The sequence below is a fragment of the Dendrobates tinctorius genome, unplaced genomic scaffold (genome assembly GCF_039654945.1).
Source record: "Dendrobates tinctorius isolate UK_male_01 unplaced genomic scaffold, ASM3965494v1 ptg000041l, whole genome shotgun sequence".
NCBI lineage: Eukaryota > Metazoa > Chordata > Amphibia > Anura > Dendrobatidae > Dendrobates > Dendrobates tinctorius.
The window spans coordinates 3,381,992-3,405,040 of NW_027361709.1; the positions used below are offsets into that span (position 1 = coordinate 3,381,992).

Genomic DNA, 23,049 nt, shown 5'->3' on the forward strand with positions numbered 1-23,049 from the left:
TTGCATCTCTCCATTTAATAGATCATCACTGTGAGCAATACATGACCAAAATTATATGCATCAAATACAGAGCAAAGACGAGGAGGCCAGGGAACGAGAGCGCCCCCCGGCAGAAAAAGACTAAGACAGAAATATGAGGACGCGCAGCCAGATGACAGAGGCGAGGGCAGAGACTGCAGAAAAAGACGAGGCCAGAGACCGCGGCCTACACCGTACATATGTGCATCACAGCGGCTGGCAGATGCTTCAAACTGCAATCCAACTTTTTCTAGAGCTACGGACCGATACAAATCTAAAATTTACCCACCCGAGACCCAACCTTCCCCCCTTAGGGCTGCAGCGAATCCTGCGCTGGATCATGGCTTCTGAGAGACGGTCAGAATCCTGTGTGATCAATGCAGACTCCTGCCGCTGCCGGTCTGACCAAGGTTTCCTAATATTTAATTAATGGTTTGGATTTTTTTTTTTCTTTTAATTTTTACCATTTAAGATCTCTTGTTGCCGTGGGTGAATGAAAAACTTTCTTCCAACCTTCAGATTCTAGGGCCGAGTCCAGATCGTGCCCAAATGAGACGGGCGCAGGACGTGTCAGAGTGCAGCAATCCTCTGCAGTGTCAGAGTGCAGCAATCCTCTGCACTGATAGCTGGTAACATTTGGAGAATTTGTGATTATTCTCGGGCTGCAAACAGAAATATTTTCATTCACAAAAAGCAAGAAAGAGATTGAAATGTTCAAAGCAAAGAATATTATAAAATTGCATAAGTTTTTTTCTCCCATTAACCAATGAAACCCCCAATATTACAGGACCTGGTGTGCAGCGCCCCTGGCCCAGGCTACAGCCATAACTCTGCGTAAAAGCTCGATGTACAAATAAATAATGGAATCAGACAAAAGCGGAGGTTTTGGGGCTATGAAAACTTATAGGAGCAATGTAGAATCAAGGAAGAGATTGGAGCAGAAAATGGTAAAAAAAAGAGAAAAAAACTACAGAGACGGGATAATGCCGACGTTGTGAGCCGGACACATCTGGGCATCCGCCGGTGCTCTCCTCTAGGCGAGGTGAGGAGCAGAGGCTTCATAACAAGCATATGGGGTACAAATGCTGATCCAAACAGATCCGGACCTCTCGGAAACTCTACTGTTCCACCGTTCACCCTTGAGATTCATTCTTACGGGGACCGACGTCTTTATACTACAACTCCCAGCACCGAAGACACCAGAAAGCAGTAACGCCAACAGCGGCCCGACCACAGGAGGATCAGACAAAGGGACGGTCAACAGCAGGGCTTAACCTCAGCAACCCTTCTGGGAGATGTCACCTCCGGATGATTTAGTGACCTCCATGGTTGTAAATGTCTGGGGAAAAAGGAAAAAAAAAACATTTGCTACTAAAAATACAAATAATTATATTTTACCGCGATCAGATAGGATTGGGACGTTTAGTACCAGGTGGGAAAAAAATTGCGATGAGCCGTCCAGCTGGATGATAAGAGCAGAGATTGTCTGCTTGTACGACGTGGTTACACCTCAGCAGAGGAAATCTAACAGGCGGCCATTTAATGACGAGCGCTGCTGGCGGAACTTGGTATTTTATTTGACAATTTACAGCATATATTTGCATTTTGGCAAGAACCAAAAAAAAAAAACAAAAACCAAACAAACAAAAAAAAAACGAGCTTCCTGCCTTATATGGCCACGCTATACTGAAAAAGTAACAGGAGATCTCTCGTATGATGTGTCAACCATTAAGGCTATTTGAGCTATTAGGCCGATGGATGTCAGACGTGGGGGGTCCCTTCTGTTACAGACCTGTCCCTGGTCCAGGTCCTGCTCCACTGAACGCTCTAGTGCTCTACATCGGGGTTTTCAGGTGTCTCGGCGTGCATCTATGTCATTAACTGCCTGGACCTTAACTGCCTGGGCTTCTAAGACTCACCCCCGGGCCATGGCATTAAATTGGAGACTAGACTTGCAGTTTGTGTGTGCCCAGCAGCCTGGCTGTGGGATGCAGGACGTCTCCAGTAGACCAGCAGCTTCTAGTGACGCCGGAGTTCTGACTTCTACCTGTCCCACGGTCTTCTGGACCTCTGCTCTGGCCACCTGTGGTTTTTAGGACGTCTTCCTGGCTCTGTGCAGCTTTCTTAGTTGCCAAATTCCCCATTACACTGGAGTGTTATCTGCTACCTGCCTGCGGTTTCCTTCGCTCCACCTTGCTTGCCTGCGGTTTCCTGCGTTCCATCTGTCTACCTACAGTTTCCATTTCCTATACTCTTGAATCTGCTGCACCGACACCCATGTGGCCACTTGGACCTTGGGCTTAGAAAATCCCCCTCACCTTGTGATCCCCTTAAAATTCTCTTAACACCTTCTACCAACTGCGTCATAGAGCAGGGACCAAGGTACCAGTTTCTGTCCTGGAGGACTCCGTTACATGGCTGCCCCATTCACATGAATAGACGCTATGTAATACCACTTTACCCCTGTAGTGGACGATGCAGGCTGGGGACCCACAGCAATCAGTCCACAAGCCGATGTGAAGACTACTTTCTTCTAGAGAAGTAGCAGGTGCCATGTGGAGGTTTATCATTAATATAGACATATTGGGGACCCGCAATACAAGTTACGTGCATGAGGCCCGGCAGGACCTCGGCCCCTGTGTACCTGCCCTGAATATACTTACTTCTGCACATGTTGGGTGGATGCCGATGGTCTCATCCAGCTTTTCTTTGGTTAGACCACATTTCATTGCTGCGGCAAATCCCTGAGTAATCTCTCCGGCATTTGGCCCCAAAACATGGAACCCAATGACTCGATACTGAAAAGGTAAAAAAACAAAGTAAGTGATTTATAGGAAATACAACCAGTCATATTTAATCATGTGTTGGAGACCACAGTGAAGGAGAGGCCATGACTCCGTGAAACCAAGGCAATATCGCCTTCCTGCAGATGGAAGTAATAGTCTAATGCAAGGCACGGATGCAGGAGTCAGCACCATCAGCAGCGGTGACGGCTCCGACATCCAGCAGAGCCCCGCTGTAATGACTAGGATAAGAATTTCATCCGATCTGGGACATGTAATAAAAATGTCCAAGCAGAGATCAGTCGGTGCTTTTAGGCTCAGGAAGCGACATACACAATAATGGCGCAATATCTTCTCCACATGAGCACCCCCCCGCGCCTTACACAAGCCTTCCCACACCGGCACCTTACACAAGCCTCCCCACACCGGCACCTTACACAAGCCCCCCCACACCGGCACCTTACACAAGCCTTCCCACACCGGCACCTTACACAAGTCTCCCCACACCGGCACCTTACACAAGCCCCCCCACACCGGCACCTTACACAAGCCCCCCCACACCGGCACCTTACACAAGCCCCCCCACACCGGCACCTTACACAAGCCCCCCCACACCGGCACCTTACACAAGTCTCCCCACACCGGCACCTTACACAAGTCTCCCCACACCGGCACCTTACACAAGTCTCCCCACACCGGCACCTTACACAAGCTTTCCCACACCGGCACCTTACACAAGCCTCCCCACACCGGCACCTTACACAAGCCTCCCCACACCGGCACCTTACACAAGCCTCCCCACACCGGTACCTTACACAAGCCTCCCCACACCGGTACCTTACACAAGCCTCCCCACACCGGCACCTTACACAAGCCTCCCCACACCGGCACCTTACACAAGCCTCCCCACACCGGCACCTTACACAAGCCTCCCCACACCGGCACCTTACACAAGGCCCCCCCCCTTACACAAGCAGGAAAATTCCCACTTACATTGTCAAGTTTGTTGCAGATGACTTTGGCGAAACAAGTGTTATTGTCGCGCCCGGGGACGGTCCATTCCAGAGGCCAAAATAGAGTGTGGTAGACCTAGAAAAAGTGAAAGAGGGTCATGTGGGTTTCAGAGAATTACTGGGAAAATAGAAGCAAAATATCTGCCTGTATAGGACTAAGAAAACACAATGGCACCAGAAGCAGCACCACCGCTGAGCTTTTGCTGTGTTTGGTACTCCAGCTCATCTCCATTGCATACAGTAGGTCTGAGCTGCAATCCCAGACACAACTTGCAGACAGGGGTGGGGGACGTCTACAGAAGGGTCGGCCATGCTTTCCTAGTCCTTTACCGATTTAGCTGCCAAGTCACATGTCCAATAGTTAAAATTGTACAGGAGCAAAGCAAAGTTAGGGAAGAAAAACTGGGCACAAACCTCTAGCGTTTCCTCGCCAAAGATTTCAATGGATTTTTCCTCTGGATATCCACAGCAGCCGTACTCCATTGGAGTAAACACAGTTGTTGGGACGTTAATGTAGTCACACTGCAAAGAAAAACGATTTCTTCAAGATTGTGCCAGAAATCATAAAGTACATCTTACCACAGGGTTTTTTTAAAAAAAAAAAGCCATTATCTCCTCATTTACTCGTAAGCATTCGATGTCTACGTGTTAAGCAATTAGTTCTTCTGCTGTAGTGAAGCCTATGATTATAAGGCCATGATGGGAGTGGTAGTTACTCAGTAGCTGGAAGTGCATAGTTTGCAGGCCGAGCCGTCACTCTTTCCCATCATACCTTCACATTGGAGCCGCCATAAAGCCTCCGGGCCAGCAGCCGCCCTGCTTGGATCGCCACAGGCGTTAGCTCCAACTTCCCATCCAGGATATCTCCTATGGCGTAGACATAAGGCACGCTGGTCTGCTCCTCATCGTTCACAGGAATCTTACCGTTCCTACAAACAGAGATTAACATATTGAGAATGCAACAGAAGATACAAAAACGGCAGAAGGAAATTCTGCTCTCACCTCTTATTAATCTTCACACCAATCTTCTCCAGACCAATATTTCTAGTGCAAGAATCTCTCCCAACAGCAACCAAGACCTAGAAGAAAAAGGACTTCACATGATTATTGGGATCCATATTTCTGAGGACGTGTCCCCATGAGGTGCAGTAAATAGAGGAGGGGTCCCGTGCGGTGCAGTATATAGAGGAGGGGTCCCGTGCGGTGCAGTATATAGAGGAGGGGTCCCGTGCGGTGCAGTATATAGAGGAGGGGTCCCGTGCGGTGCAGTATATAGAGGAGGGGTCCCGTGCGGTGCAGTATATAGAGGAGGGGTCCCGTGCGGTGCAGTATATAGAGGAGGGGTCCCGTGCGGTGCAGTATATAGAGGAGGGGTCCCGTGCGGTGCAGTATATAGAGGATGCGTCCCGTGCGGTGCAGTATATAGAGGATGCGTCCCGTGCGGTGCAGTATTTAGGGGATGGGTCCCGTGCGGTGTAGTATTTAGGGGATGGGTCCCTTGCGGTGCAGTATATAGGGGATGGGTTCCTTGCGGTGCAGTATATAGTGGATGTGTCCTGTGCGGTGTAGTATATAGGGGATGGGTTCCTTGTGGTGCAGTATATAGAGGATGTGTCTCGTGCGGTGCAGTATATAGGGGATGGGTCCCGTGTGGTGTAGTATATAGGGGATGGGTCCCGTGTGGTGCAGTATATAGGGGATGGGTCCCGTGTGGTGCAGTATATAGGGGATGGGTCCCGTGTGGTGCAGTATATAGGGGATGGGTCCCGTGTGGTGCAGTATATAGGGGATGGGTCCCGTGTGGTGCAGTATTTAGGGGATGGGTCCCGTGTGGTGTAGTATTTAGGGGATGGGTCCCTTGTGGTGCACTATATAGGGGATGGGTTCCTTGCGGTGCAGTATATAGTGGATCTGTCGGATCTCCTGTGTGGCGTCAATCACTCACTGTATTATATTCGTCTTCGATGAGAGTGTCGCTCTCTGTAGACTTTGCGACGACCCTCAGTCTCCCCGGAGTCCCGGCTTCCAGCTGCTCCACCTGTTGGAGAGAGATTATTAATGAACCGATCACGGTCCCTAAGTGGCAGAATGACGGCTCCCCAACAGTGTGTGGCACAATGAAGCGTCACTGTGCGGGGGTCAGACTCTGCCACTAATCCCCTCTCGCTGCTATAATCCAGATAACTTAAAGACTGTGCCCCCTGCTGGTGACACTGCAGAACACAGGAAGATGATTTCTTACTGAAGTCGGCACAAATTTCTTGATGAACTTCACTCCGTGCGTCTCCATATAGGCTCCAGCTCTCTCTGCCATCTCTTGGTCAAACCCGCGTAGAAATATAGAGCGCACCATGACTGTGACATCCAAGCCGATCCCGGCGAGAAATCCGGCACATTCCAAAGCCACATAGGAAGCTCCGACCACAAGCGTCTTCCCCGGGCAGTAGGACAATGAGAATAGGTCGTCGCTGTAGAGGAAACATGTATGATTACACGAGAGCAGCGGCGACCCTGAGCCGACAAAGGCAGCGATCCCCGAGCCAAGGATTTAAGACTACGACTCATCTGACCGGAATTATTGATTGATAACATGTTTTATCGAGTGTGGAAATTGCTGTGGCCGTAGAAGGGTTAATGTGCTCACGTCTCTTTGTATTTATGTGGTGGCGACTAAAACACATTCTGCATGAGGTTTTCTGCAAATTAACCACTAACGAAATATTGGCGGCATTATTTATAGATGCAGGAGGACGCACAAAAAACGACTTACGAGATCAATGCACAAATCTGGAAGAATTCCCCGGCGGACAGAGACCCAGAGCCAAGGTTCTGTGAGGTCCGGCACCGAGAAGGAGCGTGCACATCTCACCTGTCCTACGGAGGAGACCCTAATGGAGGGGTTCCTTAGGTCGCATGTGCTGTGGGACAGCGCGCAGGGAATACGCTGGGTGTTTCAGTAGCGGCACTTTTCTCACCGTCTGTCTTGCACTTTGCACGACATGGCGGATGCGAAATCCACATCACGGCAATTTATGATGCAAATGTCAGTAATAAAGTAAAGCAAAAATTGGGCATGAAAGTGGCAGCATTTCAGCTCCGCAGTCAGTTTTTTAGCGGTTGATTTTAGTTCCATGAATGCAGGAGATTATTAGTTATTGTCCACAAACAATCTAAAGAGACCTGAACTTCATGGACAGATGACGAGCGGGCGAGTGTTCAGAGTCCATGACGGGAGGCTGGAAGTTTGCCTCACGATTGTACATGATGAAACCCTTTATGAAGAAAGCCTTTATGAGGAAACCCTTTAACGGCCGACACTCCCTTCTTCTGTAACCAGCAGGAATAAGACACGTAACCCTACAAGTGCCAACGAGTCCAGGCACAAAGCGTCACCTGCATGACCGGACTTTACACGAGGTGCCTATATTACACCAGGACTGGACGAGATCTGGCCGCAGGGCAAACAGCTTGTGCTTTCTGCATTAAGGGGGATGTTCAATCATTAGTTGGTCTGACACCATGAGCTCCCACCGGCAGCTCCCGACACTGTGCTGCAGCTCAGCTGTCACTGTCTACAGTGGGAAACTGATAATGGCCACTACACAATGTACAGAGCGGAGCACCTTGCAGCTCCAGCAGGTGACACGGCTGATTGCTGGGGGTGCAGAGTGTCAAACCCACACAGAACAGCTAACGATAACCTATCCTGAGCATATGTCCTCAATATATTTGTGTACTTCCCCCTTTAAGTGGTTGCAGACCACTCTGGCTGGGTAGAGGCTGCACATAGTGAATTATCAATGTGAGGAGTGCCTCCGCGCAGCACGCTGGGGACAAGCACAATGGCAGTCAGGTTCTCTGGATGTTAACAGCCGGACATATTGTGGTATAGATACCCCCCCTAGTATAAGGCCGTGCCTTCTATAAACTGGCGAATTGAGATGGAGCATCGGACACCACACAAGCCAGTGTCACCAATCTCCAGCTGCTCCATTAGTGTGATCTGTGCATTGGTTCATTATTCAGGGTATAGGGTCCCTTTAAACACTAAAGTGAAATCGGATTCTGAAACTGCAATCTGGGAATTATATAATTGTCCTCCGCATTGTAAACTGCTGGAATGCAGCAGAGATAAGGAAACCGGTGCAATGACCTAGCGAAGTGTTAACAGGCGGGTCTGCGGTAATAGGAGCGAAGCGAGGAAATGCGGGGCGAAGGGGCTCACCTGGTGATGCAGAATTCCTTGTCTCCTGGGATATCCAGATATCGGGGTCTCTCCCCTGTGGCGATAACAAACTTCTCTCCTGTGAAGAAGCTCTCCTTCCCACGTTTATTAGTCGCCTAACAATCCCCAAAAGAAAAACAGAAATTGTCACATTAATGTTATGCACAGAATGCATAGAAAGTGTAGCAGAACCGAGTGGGGAGGCGAGAGCCCACGACAGCCAAAATGTACAGACAATGGGGACTGGAGTTCAGTTTACTAAATTTATTAGAAGTGTAAAGCAAGACTATGGCGTCTGTGACTCCTTCACATCAGGGTGGAGGGCCGTTAACAAGCAGCAGCTCTCGCAGACTTCGGACGTCCATATAATGCACAAGACGCCATTTATCTTAAAGATGTTTTTGGAACATAATAAATGGTTATAGTTTCAATGCTTGTAACAAAAAGCTTAATTAACTATTAATGTTAACTATTTTGGTTAATTCATTTGGAATTGTAATTGTATTCTTTACTTATTGTTCCCTAAGTTACCGGCCACTGCTGCAGTCTTTCAGAGGAAGCCGGTTTCCTAAGCAGGGAACGTGCGCTTACAGGCCCTTTGCTTAAGAGCTTGCAGGCGCTCCTCTGAGGATGGTGGGATATGGCCAGCCTCAGTGCTCTGATCAGCCTCCAAAAACCACTACTACCACCACCACCAGCATGGAACAGCTCATAGGGCGGACTAGCTGCTGATCGCTACTGCTAGTCCGGAGGTTCTGCAGCAGCTGCAGCGCTGGGTTTGCACCATAACACTCTTTTTTACCTTTATCTTATGTGGCTCCACAAACTCCCCGAAGGCGTTCTCGTAGCGGACGTTCTTGTCCCTCAGAGCCACTCGATAACCCCAGTTCAGAGAGCCGATGTAGTTCTGGATGTTTTCCCTCATCGTCTCCCAGTTGTGTTTTACTGTGAAGGAAACATTGACGTTACTAAGGGAAGGACTTGACAGGCTTTATAGGACACCCCACTGCCGCCCTATTACCTTGCTCCTCGTATTCCCAGCCAAATTTCCTCGAGTCCTTCAGCGCTTGTCCCAGGAGAGCCGCCTGGTGCATCAACTTCTTGGGAATGCACCCAACATTGACACAAGTGCCGCCCAACCCTGCACAGAAGAAACCACCAATCACCCATGAAAACTGTGGAAGGCCTAAAGGTTACAACAAGCGATGGACACTTGTGTCCTAAAGCTGCAACAAAAAGTGCTCAACTAATCGCAGTTATTAGTCAATATCAGGAGTCCTCAATAAGGGACTAAACCAGAAACTGCAGAATCATGGTCCGGCAACGTACACCGCTCCCTTGCACAGATCAATATGTAATGAGGCATAAAGGGGATTTTTCTAGGTGTTGGCCACAATGAAAACATCACCTGGACAGCACATCATCACCACTGCAGCCAATCACCGAGTTCAGCGGCTGTAGCGATGTAGACAGCAGATCCATTGAGCTCAGTGATTGTTTGCAGTGGTCATGTGTGATGTCACTGCTGCAGCCAAAAGATCACGGACCCAGAGACAATGGGGAGCTGGCACTGGACCAGAGGAGGGTACCTGCTCAGCATTTGGGTCTCAGCCTTAGGTAAATGATGCCTAAAGTTCCCAACTTTCTGATTTAAATGTGAGATTTAACGCTTCACAGTTTTCAAGATCTCTGCTATCTGTTAGTGAATGAGAACATAGTTTTAAGAGGAAAAAGTTTCTATCATGACGACATGTGATCATATGGTCACACTGGGCATGCTGATCTAATAAAAAAGGGGTCCTCTACTTGGGCCCCTACCTCTTAATACAGAGAGCTGCTATAGGAGGGAGACGCCGATTCTAGACGACTTGTCATCTGAATCACCCCATGTAATAACACATTCCTGGGAGTGACTGATTAGAAAATGCCCACTTGTCTATGGCTGCCCCTGTCATCTTTGCCGGGGGTGCAGGAAGAGTGACATGGGGCAATTGAACCGGGCAGTATCTGTAATGACATACTGACGACCAACCCTGGACCTGGCCCTGTTCACACAAGGATATTCAACACCAGCGCTAGTCTTACCTACACCGATACAGTGCACCAAACTGCAGCTGTGTGAGAAGAAAGTCACCCTGCTTCTGAAACTTTTCATTGACAACAAGCAGAGCTCTTAATCTTGGCAGGTAATCCAAAACTTACCCCAAGCAGCGCCCAGAGGTGTAGGAACAACATAATCAAGCACCATCACTTTCTTTCCCAAAGAAGCAGCTTCCTGTAAAGAGATAAAAACAACTGACTACAAACATTTACAACAGGAGGCGCTCTGCCGACGCAGGGAGGGCCGCCCCATGACTAAAGGGGGTCTTTTAGCCTCCGGTAAGATACTACATACAAGACGTCAAGGCACGGTCCTGGTCACAATCAATATGGCTGCATGCCACCTTGATCACTGGATGATCATTTCTCGGGGGTTCACCTTCTCCGAGTCAGTCGGTGAAGAGAATCTGGCACCCGAGGGATCCCCATAAGTCAGGACCGCTGACTAGTGAAGTCCTAATATGATGCACTCGGGGATAGCGGGTCCGAGTATCAGTGAGGCCGTGTACAGGACGGCTTGGCCCCAACCTCACTCCGCTGCACCATATGCTGCTACAAACGTGGAGAAAACCCTGCAGGAATCCTATTATAATGTGTTCCCGCATCGCCACAATCACACGGACATGGCTGCAGCGTAAAATCCCACGGGCAGAGTGCGGGAAGTCTTTAAGGGGATCTCAGGCACAAATCACTTTCACAATAAAGAGCCGCAAGACGCTTCGGTTACATGGCACCTGTATCACCTGCTGACCGTGCACGCATCTTTTTTTTTATTTTTTACTCAAGTAGATTTCTCTTAAGAAGTTTACATCAATACGATAATCAGAGGGAGATAAACATTTTCTGTTTTAACAAAACCCTCAGAACAGCCCCCCCGCCCCTCCCTCCGGACAGCTTACGATATCATTCAGCAGGAACTGTGCCATTATATACCATCAAAGCATACATCATCATCCAGGAAAGAAATGTGGATGCGCATTCCATACACGTGTATATCCACAAGACATGACTCATACATCCAGCTCACCCCATCTCCAGCCATGGCATCCATCGTTTATCATACATCGCCAATTTTCCCCTCTTCTTGTAGACTCCCTTCTCCAGCTCAGTGACATGCTTTACATAAGAGATTCTCCTCTCCAGGGCGGCTCCTCCCTAATCCAGTTCCTCGCAATCACCTTCCTAGCCATATACAACAGCCTGGCAATTGCCAACTTGAAAGAATTTTCCACATTTATCTCCTCCACATATCCCAACAGACAAACCACCGGTGCCCTCGGGATCGGGCATCTATAAGCCCCTTCTATCTGACTTATAACCACCACCCGAAAACCAGACAGCCCAGGACACGTCCACATCATATGAAGCATTCCAGCGTTCTCACTTTTACATCGGGGACATTCAGAGGAAGATCGCAGACCAGCCTTATACAAAACCTCCAGAGATCTGTGCACTCTATGGAGAATAAAAAGCTGGGACAGCCTGTATGCTTCACTCAACGACAGTTTCGGTATCCATTCCAGAACAGACTCCCACACTTCATCCTCCATGCAGCCCAACTCTCTCTCCCACTTAGTCCTCGCCTTAATGGGAAATCCCACAGATGGGTATGCAATAAGTCTCTATATAGGGAGGCGATGACCCCCTTCGTAGATCTGTGACACCCCAGAGTCCGGTGGTCACAGTGACATTACCTCCCTCTAATGGGTAAAGTCATTCTTGGAGGCAGAAAGGGAACCCCATGCCAGGCAGCATAGATTTAATCACAATTTCCTGCTGCAGGTCAGAAAAGGGAGATGCCTTATAAATTCTGGCCAGCAGAGGGGGTTGGTGAGTCAGCTAGAAATTAGCTGAGGGGGTTGTCATGGAAACGAAACAGCTGTGAGGAGAAAGGACAGTTTAAACATGAGGACATGAGGTAAAGAGATCTTTCTGGAAGATCCTGTCAGATAAAGACAGGCAGCTGATCTGTGAAGAGGGAAAGGACAAGAGCAGAGACTAAGAGACTCTAGGGAAGCTAAAATACTGCATATAGCAGACCCCTGAGTGAAGCGCTAATAAAGAGAAAAGGGACATCAGGGTTCTAGGCTGACAGGAACAGTACGCCCTGATAGCTGAATCTGAAAGTACAGGGGATTGTAAAATCCTGTGCACATTGATCACCTGAGGGCACGGCAGCGGATAAGGAGCCCGGGGCCGGTGGTGAAGAGAACGATGCCCGTGGAATAGGCTCACGCTGACAGCCGAACAGGTTAGTGAAACCATCACGAATAGAGGGTCGCAGCATAGTTATATACAGCGGAGACCCCCACACATAGCGCAGAAAGGAAGGTCCTAAATCCCCACCTGGCAAAGTGGATCCCCTGAATGCCTCCAGGCGAGCCGGACTCCTTCCATCACCTGTATGTGGTACTCCGGACTGCAACCTATTACCAGTAAAAGGTAAAGAAACTGCACCTCTCTGTGTCTCTCATTTATCTGCACCACAACGCTCACAGCCACTTTTACTATTTATTTAACATCTTTGCCCTGGGACTACAGCCCTACCTGTGGAGGGCTACAACGTCATAGCTGCGCCCAACATCCATCCCAGAGAAGCAACACCGCAGCGCTGGTCACCTCTGACCAGAATACCACAGGTGGCGTCACGTATTTCACCATCTATAAACATTATCTTTACCACATAAATACCACACAACTTTCCCCTATTACTGGAAGCCTCTGGGCCACGGATCAGGTCGCCGCCACCGTGACACAGTCCCCCATTGAAGTCGACGGGCCCGGTACCGAGTACCCCCAGGCCCCGCGGGGCGCTCCAGATCCATCTCCGCAAACACACTCCAACACCAAGTCTCCCTGGATATTGAGACGATCCCCCCTGTTCTGAGCCCTATGTGCATGCGTCATCCTTGCATAGTGAAACTCCCCAGAGGCCCTAAGACCAAACTCCGCCTGCAGCCGGGAAAAGGGTTTCAGCTCTCGCTGGTCCAATAACTGAAAAACATAGCGTATCCCCTTTGCCTGCCATTCCGCTAAATTTCCCAGTGCCTTAAACTCCGGTAAATTATTATTACCCCATAGTGGAGAGAATCTAGTTAGGCCGGTGACCCCACGAATTTGTTTATCTCTTTACACTCCACTGAAACTGCCCTCACTAAAGTCTCTAATGATCTGCTAACAGCTAAATCAAATGGTCATTACTCCATGCTAATTCTCTTGGATCTCTCTGCAGCATTCGACACTGTGGATCATCAGCTCCTCCTCACTATGCTCCATTCCATTGGCCTCAAGGACACCGTTCTCTCCTGGTTCTCCTCCTATCTCTCCGACCGCTCCTTTACTGTTTCTTTTGCCGGTTCCTCCTCCTCTCACCTTCCCCTTACTGTTGGGGTTCCTCAAGGATCGGTTCTAGGCCCCCTCCTCTTCTCCTTGTACACTGCCCCTATTGGTCAAACAATCAGTAGATTTGGTTTCCAGTACCATCTCTATGCTGATGACACCCAATTATACGCTTCGTCTCCTGACATCACGCCAGCCTTTCTAGAAAACACTGGCGATTGTCTAAACGCTATGTCTAATATCATGTCCTCACTATATCTGAAACTGAACCTGTCAAAGACTGAACTCCTTGTGTTTCCTCCCGCTACTAATGTACCTACACCCGACATTGCCATTTCCGTCTGTGGTTCCACTATTACTCCCCAGCAACATGCCCGCTGTCTTGGGGTCATACTTGATTCCGAGCTTTCCTTTGCCCCCCACATTCGATCACTGGCTCGCTCTTGTCATCTGCACCTCAAAAACATTTCTAGAATTCGACCTTTTCTTACTTTTGACTCTGCAAAAACTCTTACTGTTTCTCTTATTCATTCTCGTCTCGACTATTGTAACTCTCTTCTAATCGGTCTCCCTCTTACAAAACTCTCCCCTCTCCAATCTGTCTTGAATGCTGCAGCCAGGATCATATTCCTCACCAATCGTTACACCGATGCCTCTACCTTGTGCCAGTCATTACACTGGCTACCCATCCACTCCAGAATTCAGTATAAACTTATTACCCTCACCCACAAAGCCCTCCATGGCTCAGCAGCACCCTACATCTCCTCCCTTGTTTCAGTATACCACCCTACCCGCGCCCTCCGTTCTGCTGATGACCTGAGGTTAGTATCCTCAATAGTCAGAACCTCCCACTCCCGTCTCCAAGACTTTACACGTGCCGCGCCAATTCTTTGGAATGCACTTCCCAGGTCAATACGATTAGTCCCCAATCCCCACAATTTTAAGCGTGTCCTGAAAACGCATTTATTCAGACTGGCCTATCGCCTCAACACATTAACCTAACCTATCCCTGTGTGGCAGAGCCAAAAGTTTTACCATAACCAGGTTCCCAGCATCATGTTCCCACATGCTTTATGCATCCATTAGCCCTCTGTGTCTGTACTGTTACACACTTAACATTATGGCTGGTCCATACAATCAGGGCAACTGTTACCACCCACCTTTCGTGTCTACCTCTTTCCTCATAGACTGTAAGCTTGCGAGCAGGGCCCTCACTCCTCTTGGTATTTGTTATAATCTACTGTATGTGATTATTGTTATTCTGTAATGTCTATTGTCTGTACAAATCCCCTCTGAAATGTAAAGTGCTGCGGAATATGTTGGCACTATAAAAATAAAATTTATTATTATTATTATTATTTGTTTAACCCGTTCCCACAGTTTAGAAATCAGTAATAATGTTGGGTGTACCCCAAGGACCCATCCTCCAAGCTCTGTATGACAGGACACCGGCTCGTGACCCCTTCAATAAGACGCTGTATTACGTTAGAAGTTCCCTCGTGCGCCCAGCCTCTAAGGTGCTGACACTGAGCTGCAAGAAAATATACTTCCGGATTAGGCAAAGCCAGCCCCTCCCCATCCTTAAGCCATTGGAGTGTCTCCAGCTTAATACGAGGACACCGTTTCCCCCATACCAAGCTTCGGAATAAAGAATTAATCCGTTTAAACCTCTCACGGGCTAACGGGCTATCCAAATAGGAGAGTTCTGCAGGACATACAGCTCCTTAGGCATCAGAATCATTTTAATAGGGTTAACTCGGCCCACCACCAACAATTTGTTCCAGGCCCCAACCTTCGCTCTAAGGCTACTTTCACACTAGTGTCGGTACGGGCCCGTCGCAATGCGTCGGGCTGACGTACCGACGCACGTTGTGAAAGATTTGCACAACGGGGGCAGCGGATGCAGTTTTTCAACGCATCCGCTGCCCCATTGTAATGTCCAGGGAGGAGGGGGCAGAGTTTCGGCCGCGCATGCGCGGTCGAAAATGGCGGACAAGACGCACAAAAAAAGTTACATGTAATGTTTTTGTGTGCGTCGGCCGCCAAAACACGATGCATCCGTTGCACGATGGATGCGACGTGTGGCCATACGTCGCAATGCGTCGCTAATGCAAGTCTATGGAGAAAAAACGCATCCTGCGGGCAAACGCTGATTAATCATATGACATTAATCATTTCTCCATGTCGTATGATTAATCAGCATCTGTATGCCACTTATTTCCACCTGGTGGATTTATGATGATCTAGTTGCAGTGCTTAAATATTTACTACTATTGCTTGGAACATTGTTTCCTCTCCGTTCTTCCTGTGTAACGTTTTTGCTGTCTAGGGGGTTTCATATATACAGTCTGTCATTGTTTTGAAAAATGTTCTGCCTGGTGACCTTTTGGTTATTGATTGTTTTGTACCCTTTGAGATGGGATTGTCCAAGATTTTAATTAATTAAAAGTTAATTTTTAAGGGGTCATTTTTGCTGCTATCTTGGTCTTTTTGTGTTTTCTTTTTGATCCTTTTCATTTTTCTGTGGTTCCTGAGAAATCCGTATCCCAAGATATTTAAATTGGTCTACAACCTTAAGTCTGCCCCCAACAGCTGCATCTCCCCCCTCCTCTCCTGCGTTATCCACCCTAAACCAAATTGATTTATTCCAGTTTATCACCAACCCCGATAAAGACCCAAATTTCTCAATGATTCGAATGGCACCGTCCAGGGAAGAGCGGGGATCCCTCAAGAACAATAATATATCATCCGCATAGAGAACTCTCTTTTCCTCAATGGCCCCATAGTTGAACCCCGAGACCTCGGGAGACCGTCGGATCTTTGCGGCCAACGGTTCCACAGCGAGAGCAAACAAGAGAGGAGAGCGGACACTCCTGCCTCGTACCTCTATATAACTCTATGGTGCATGATGATTCCCCATTCACCCTAATTCTAGCTACTGGTTGAGCATACATGTCTCCGTTTCCCCCGCTGATGCCTCCACCCGAGAGAAGTATAAATCTTTGTAAAAGTCCATAAACACCCACAAAATATCAGAGTTCTCCGACACCTTCGTGCCATCTCCCGAAATCAGCAAGTGCCAGCACGCATCTTTATGTTGCCGCCTGTTGTGGGAGTGAGAGGCACAGGACAAACCCTTTAATCATCTGATGTGTCAGCGCTTTACGGCTTCTGATTGTACATCCAGAATGACCAGTGGCTGCTATGGCCACTATAATAACACCTGGGGTGGGGGGGGCCACACTTTGCAATGGTGCCAGTAATGTGTTACATGAACAGATAACTACAGCGATACAACGCAAACCCTGAAAGGGTTAACACCATTAACCGCTGGAGGAAGGAAGCCGAGGTGACGCAAGTGACGATACCTTGGAGCAGGCCAGGCCGCCCGAGCCGCCGCCGATGACGATCAGGTCATAGTCGTAGGTGACGGTGTCGTTCTCCAGCAGCTTCTGCAGAGTCCCGTCCTTATGAGCCTGCAAACCAGAAAGCACCGACCATTAGGGAAGGGTAGTCGGACTGTGGAGACATAAACCTGCCTGGGAGCTGTATACACCATCAGATCGTTTGTTCGTAGACGCGCTGATATTGATATAGAGCCACTGACCAGTAGCGTCTTATCGCAGCCGCCAACGTGAGTCTTATACACAAAGACGCTGGGGACGGTCTTCTGTCCGGTCATCTCATACAGCAGGTCCTGGATACTGCTGCCGTCATCTAGAACCCGAGAATAAACCGCAGTCAGTGGCGAATCCCCCCCCAAGATCATACGAGCAGTTACATATCCCACAACCTCAGTCACATCAGGCGGGTGGTCGGGGTGCGGCATTAACATAGACCATAAATATCACCGCTATACGATGGTGAGGACAGAAACCTCCTGCCCCGGCCTCCTATGCCGATCATTCTGGGGCGTCCCAACACACCATTATAACCACAGCGTGTCCTCTGTACTGGTGACCGAGCCGCGTGTGAACCGCGTCAAACATTAACAGCCACGAGCTGAGAATCGCGTGTGATCGGCTAATCATTCACTCACCGCAACGATCCAGCTCCAGTGCAAAATATTCCTTCCCCAGAGAAGTGAACAGCTCCTTCACCTGCAGGCGGAAACCAGAGAAAACATCAATCCTGACGTCACACGGAATCATACAAGATGACGGCAATATCCGCTACTGTTCTATGTTATCAGCCATTCCCAGGAGCGGAGAAGAGGACGACGGAGTAACAGGAAACCGCACCCAATCACATCTCCACCCAGAGACCGCTATCACACGACACACATCCGCTGTGCACACCGGCGTATCCCAGAGACTGAGGAGCTCACCCGGTTATTACATCACAGGACAATAAACCTGAGAAGAATTTCCTGATCCCTAATTTACATGTGACACAGAAGATACCAGGAAAGTAGGAAGGAAATCTACAGTATGTGTGCAAATATATATTACACAAGTTATATAATCTACAACATACAGAGTCATAGTACATACATCACTCCGTACATCCTGTATTATACTCCAGAGCTGCACTCACTATTCTGCTGGTGCAGTCACTGTGTACATACATTACATTACTGATCCTGAGTTACATCCTGTATTATACCCCAGAGGTGCACTCACTATTCTGCTGGTGCAGTCACTGTGTACATACCTTACATTACTGATCCTGAGTTACATCCTGTATTATACTCCAGAGGTGCACTCACTATTCTGCTGGTGCAGTCACTGTGTACATACATTACATTACTGATCCTGAGTTACATCCTGTATTATACTCCAGAGGTGCACTCACTATTCTGCTGGTGCAGTCACTGTGTACATACATTACATTACTGATCCTGAGTTACATCCTGTATTATACTCCAGAGGTGCAGTCACTATTCTGCTGGTGCAGTCACTGTGTACATACATTACTGATCCTGAGTTACCTCCTGTATTATACTCCAGAGCTGCACTCACTATTCTGCTGGTGCAGTCACTGTGTACATACATTACTGATCCTGAGTTACATCCTGTATTATACCCCAGAGGTGCACTCACTATTCTGCTGGTGCAGTCACTGTGTACATACATTACATTACTGATCCTGAGTTACATCCTGTATTATACTCCAGAGGTGCACTCACTATTCTGCTGGTGCAGTCACTGTGTACATACATTACATTACTGATCCTGAGTTACATCCTGTATTATACTCCAGAGGTGCAGTCACTATTCTGCTGGTGCAGTCACTGTGTACATACATTACTGATCCTGAGTTACATCCTGTATTATACTCCAGAGCTGCACTCACTATTCTGCTGGTGCAGTCACTGTGTACATACATTACATTACTGATCCTGAGTTACATCCTGTATTATACCCCAGAGGTGCACTCACTATTCTGCTGGTGCAGTCACTGTGTACATACATTACATTACTGATCCTGAGTTACATCCTGTATTATACTCCAGAGGTGCACTCACTATTCTGCTGGTGCAGTCACTGTGTACATACATTACATTACTGATCCTGAGTTACATCCTGTATTATACTCCAGAGGTGCAGTCACTATTCTGCTGGTGCAGTCACTGTGTACATACATTACTGATCCTGAGTTACCTCCTGTATTATACTCCAGAGCTGCACTCACTATTCTGCTGGTGCAGTCACTGTGTACATACATTACTGATCCTGAGTTACATCCAGTATTATACCCCAGAGCTGCACTCACTATTCTGCTGGTGCAGTCACTGTGTACATACATTACTGATCCTGAGTTACATCCAGTATTATACTCCAGAGCTGCACTCACTATTCTGCTGGTGCAGTCACTGTGTACATACATTACTGATCCTGAGTTACCTCCTGTATTATACTCCAGAGCTGCACTCACTATTCTGCTGGTGCAGTCACTGTGTACATACATTACTGATCCTGAGTTACATCCAGTATTATACCCCAGAGCTGCACTCACTATTCTGCTGGTGCAGTCACTGTGTACATACATTACTGATCCTGAGTTACATCCAGTATTATACTCCAGAGCTGCACTCACTATTCTGCTGGTGCAGTCACTGTGTACATACATTACTGATCCTGAGATACCTCCTGTATTATACTCCAGAGCTGCACTCACTATTCTGCTGGTGCAGTCACTGTGTTCATACATTACTGATCCCGAGTTACATCCTGTATTATACTCCAGAGCTGCAATCACTATTCTGCTGGTGCAGTCACTGTGTACATACATTACATTACTGATCCTGAGTTACCTCATGTATTATACTCCAGAGCTGTACTCACTATTCTGCTGGTGCAGTCACTGTGTACATACATTACATTACTGATCCTGAGTTACCTCATGTATTATACTCCAGAGCTGTACTCACTATTCTGCTGGTGCAGTCACTGTGTACATACATTACATTACTGATCCTGAGTTACATCCTGTATTATACTCCAGAGCTGCACTCACTATTCTGCTGGTGCAGTCACTGTGTACATACATTACATTACTGATCCTGAGTTACCTCCTGTATTATACCCCAGAGCTGCACTCACTATTCTGCTGGTGCAGTCACTGTGTACATACATTACATTACTGATCCTGAGTTACATCCTGTATTATACCCCAGAGCTGCACTCACTATTCTGCTGGTGCAGTCACTGTGTACATACATTACATTACTGATCCTGAGTTACATCCTGTATTATACCCCAGAGCTGCACTCACTATTCTGCTGGTGCAGTCACTGTGTACATACATTACATTACTGATCCTGAGTTACATCCTGTATTATACCCCAGAGCTGCACTCACTATTCTGCTGGTGCAGTCACTGTGTACATACATTACATTACTGATCCTGAGTTACCTCCTGTATTATACTCCAGAGCTGCACTCACTATTCTGATGGTGCAGTCACTGTGTACATACATTACTGATCCTGAGTTACATCCTGTATTATACCCCAGAGCTGCACTCACTATTCTGCTGGTGCAGTCACTGTGTACATACATTACATTACTAATCCTGAGTTACCTCCTGTATTATACTCCAGAGCTGCACTCACTATTCTGATGGTGCAGTCACTGTGTACATACATTACTGATCCTGAGTTACATCCTGTATTATACCCCAGAGCTGCACTCACTATTCTGCTGGTGCAGTCACTGTGTACATACATTACATTACTGATCCTGAGTTACCTCCTGTATTATACCCCAGAGCTGCACTCACTATTCTGATGGTGCAGTCACTGTGTACATACATTACTGATCCTGAGTTACATCCTGTATTATACCCCAGAGCTGCACTCACTATTCTGCTGGTGCAGTCACTGTGTACATACATTACATTACTGATCCTGAGTTACCTCCTGTATTATACTCCAGAGCTGCGCTCACTATTCTGATGGTGCAGTCACTGTGTACATACATTACTGATCCTGAGTTACATCCTGTATTATACCCCAGAGCTGCACTCACTATTCTGCTGGTGCAGTCACTGTGTACATACATTACATTACTGATCCTGAGTTACATCCTGTATTATACCCCAGAGGTGCACTCACTATTCTGCTGGTGCAGTCACTGTGTACATACATTACATTACTGATCCTGAGTTACATCCTGTATTATACTCCAGAGCTGCACTCACTATTCTGCTGGTGCAGTCACTGTGTACATACATTACTGATCGTCTTCTTCTCACAGCTGAGGGTTTGTTCCTCTGTGAGCTGAACAGCCCGGACGGATACAGTGTAACAGACCCTCCGCTGTGAGGAGTGCATTGTATACATTAGTCCCTGGGGAAGGTTAATATTCAGTCACAGCAGACAGAGCGGAGTATCTCCACTATGGCGGGGACTACAACCCCCAGCATCAAAGAGCAGCTGAGCGCCGCCTCCTCACCCGGTCACAGTACGGGCAGTAGCTCTTGCTGAACACAACCACCGGGTTCTTCTCCAGCAGCTCCTGCACCCGGCTCTGCGCGGCGTCCCGGCCGGTCGGCGGCATGGTGGTGATGGCGTCTGGCTGTGACCCTCCGCGGACTCCGTCGCTCCCTCTCAGTCCCTGCGCTGTGTCTTGTCTTCCCGCTCGTCGACCTTCTGAGATGACGTCACTAGGAGAGCCGAGTCCCCGCCCCCGGTGTACCACGTGTGTGCGCAGACTGCCGAGTAAGAATGAGCAAGCAGAAGTTTCGTCACGTGATCTTAAAGAGACAGAGGCGTGTTTCGATGAGCAGGAGACGCTGGAGAGGAAGGCAGGGAGGTGTGGTGCTGGTTCTGTATCTGGTCCTGGTTCTGTAGCTGCTGCTGGTTCTGTATCTGGTGCTAGTTCTGAAGCTGGTGCTGGTTCTGTATCTGGTTCTGTATCTGGTGCTGGTTCTGAAGCTGGTGCTGGTTCTGAAGCTGGTGCTGATTCTGTATCTGGTGCTGGTTCTGTATCTGGTGCTGGTTCTGTAGCTGCTGCTGATTCTGTATCTGGTGCTGATTCTGTATCTGGTGCTGGTTCTGTATCTGGTGCTGGTTCTGAAGCTGGTGCTGGTTCTGTAGCTGGTGCTGGTTCTGTAGCTGGTGCTGGTTCTGTAGCTGGTGCTGGTTCTGTATCTGGTGCTGGTTCTGTAGCTGCTGCTGATTCTGTAGCTGGTGCTGGTTCTGAAGCTGGTGCTGGTTCTGTAGCTGGTGCTGGTTCTGTAGCTGGTGCTGGTTCTGAAGCTGGTGTTCGTTCTGTATCTGGTGCTGGTTCTGTAGCTGGTGCTGGTTCTGTAGCTGGTGCTGGTTCTGTATCTGGTGCTGGTTCTGAAGCTGGTGCTGGTTCTGTATCTGGTGCTGGTTCTGTAGCTGGTGCTGGTTCTGAAGCTGGTGTTCGTTCTGAAGCTGGTGCTGGTTCTGAAGCTGGTGCTGGTTCTGAAGCTGGTGTTCGTTCTGAAGCTGGTGCTGGTTCTGTATCTGGTGCTGGTTCTGAAGCTGGTGTTCGTTCTGAAGCTGGTGCTGGTTCTGTAGCTGGTGCTGGTTCTGTAGCTGGTGCTGGTTCTGTAGCTGGTGCTGGTTCTGTATCTGGTGCTGGTTCTGAAGCTGGTGCTGGTTCTGAAGCTGGTGCTGGTTCTGTATCTGGTGCTGGTTCTGAAGCTGGTGTTCGTTCTGAAGCTGGTGCTGGTTCTGTAGCTGGTGCTGGTTCTGTAGCTGGTGCTGGTTCTGTAGCTGGTGCTGGTTCTGAAGCTGGTGCTGGTTCTGAAGCTGGTGCTGGTTCTGAAGCTGGTGTTCGTTCTGAAGCTGGTGCTGGTTCTGTATCTGGTGCTGGTTCTGAAGCTGGTGTTCGTTCTGAAGCTGGTGCTGGTTCTGTAGCTGGTGCTGGTTCTGTATCTGGTGCTGGTTCTGTATCTGGTGCTGGTTCTGTAGCTGGTGCTGGTTCTGTATCTGGTGCTGGTTCTGAAGCTGGTGCTGGTTCTGAAGCTGGTGCTGGTTCTGTAGCTGGTGCTGGTTCTGTATCTGGTGCTGGTTCTGAAGCTGGTGCTGGTTCTGTAGCTGGTGCCACAGCTGGTGCCGGTGATGGGACTGACTACACATCCCTGACGGTGTCGCG

The 23,049-nt window shown here is 48.5% G+C and overlaps 1 protein-coding gene across 1 annotated transcript; it reads right to left on the reverse strand.

Annotated features, from left to right (window-relative positions):
* Nucleotides 1–21,645, reverse strand: TXNRD3 (thioredoxin reductase 3). Its single transcript, XM_073575030.1, has 16 exons — nucleotides 21,376–21,645; nucleotides 17,518–17,578; nucleotides 17,086–17,195; nucleotides 16,847–16,954; nucleotides 10,242–10,314; nucleotides 9,061–9,180; nucleotides 8,842–8,984; nucleotides 8,040–8,155; nucleotides 6,057–6,282; nucleotides 5,760–5,852; nucleotides 4,817–4,893; nucleotides 4,587–4,743; nucleotides 4,229–4,336; nucleotides 3,795–3,890; nucleotides 2,682–2,816; nucleotides 1–1,357 (listed from the first exon to the last, which is right to left on the reverse strand). Exons 1-16 carry the CDS (start codon nucleotides 21,478–21,480, stop codon nucleotides 1,295–1,297), a joined length of 1,791 nt encoding a protein of 596 aa, XP_073431131.1. The 5' UTR covers nucleotides 21,481–21,645; the 3' UTR covers nucleotides 1–1,294.
* Nucleotides 21,646–23,049: the final 1,404 nt, after the last annotated feature.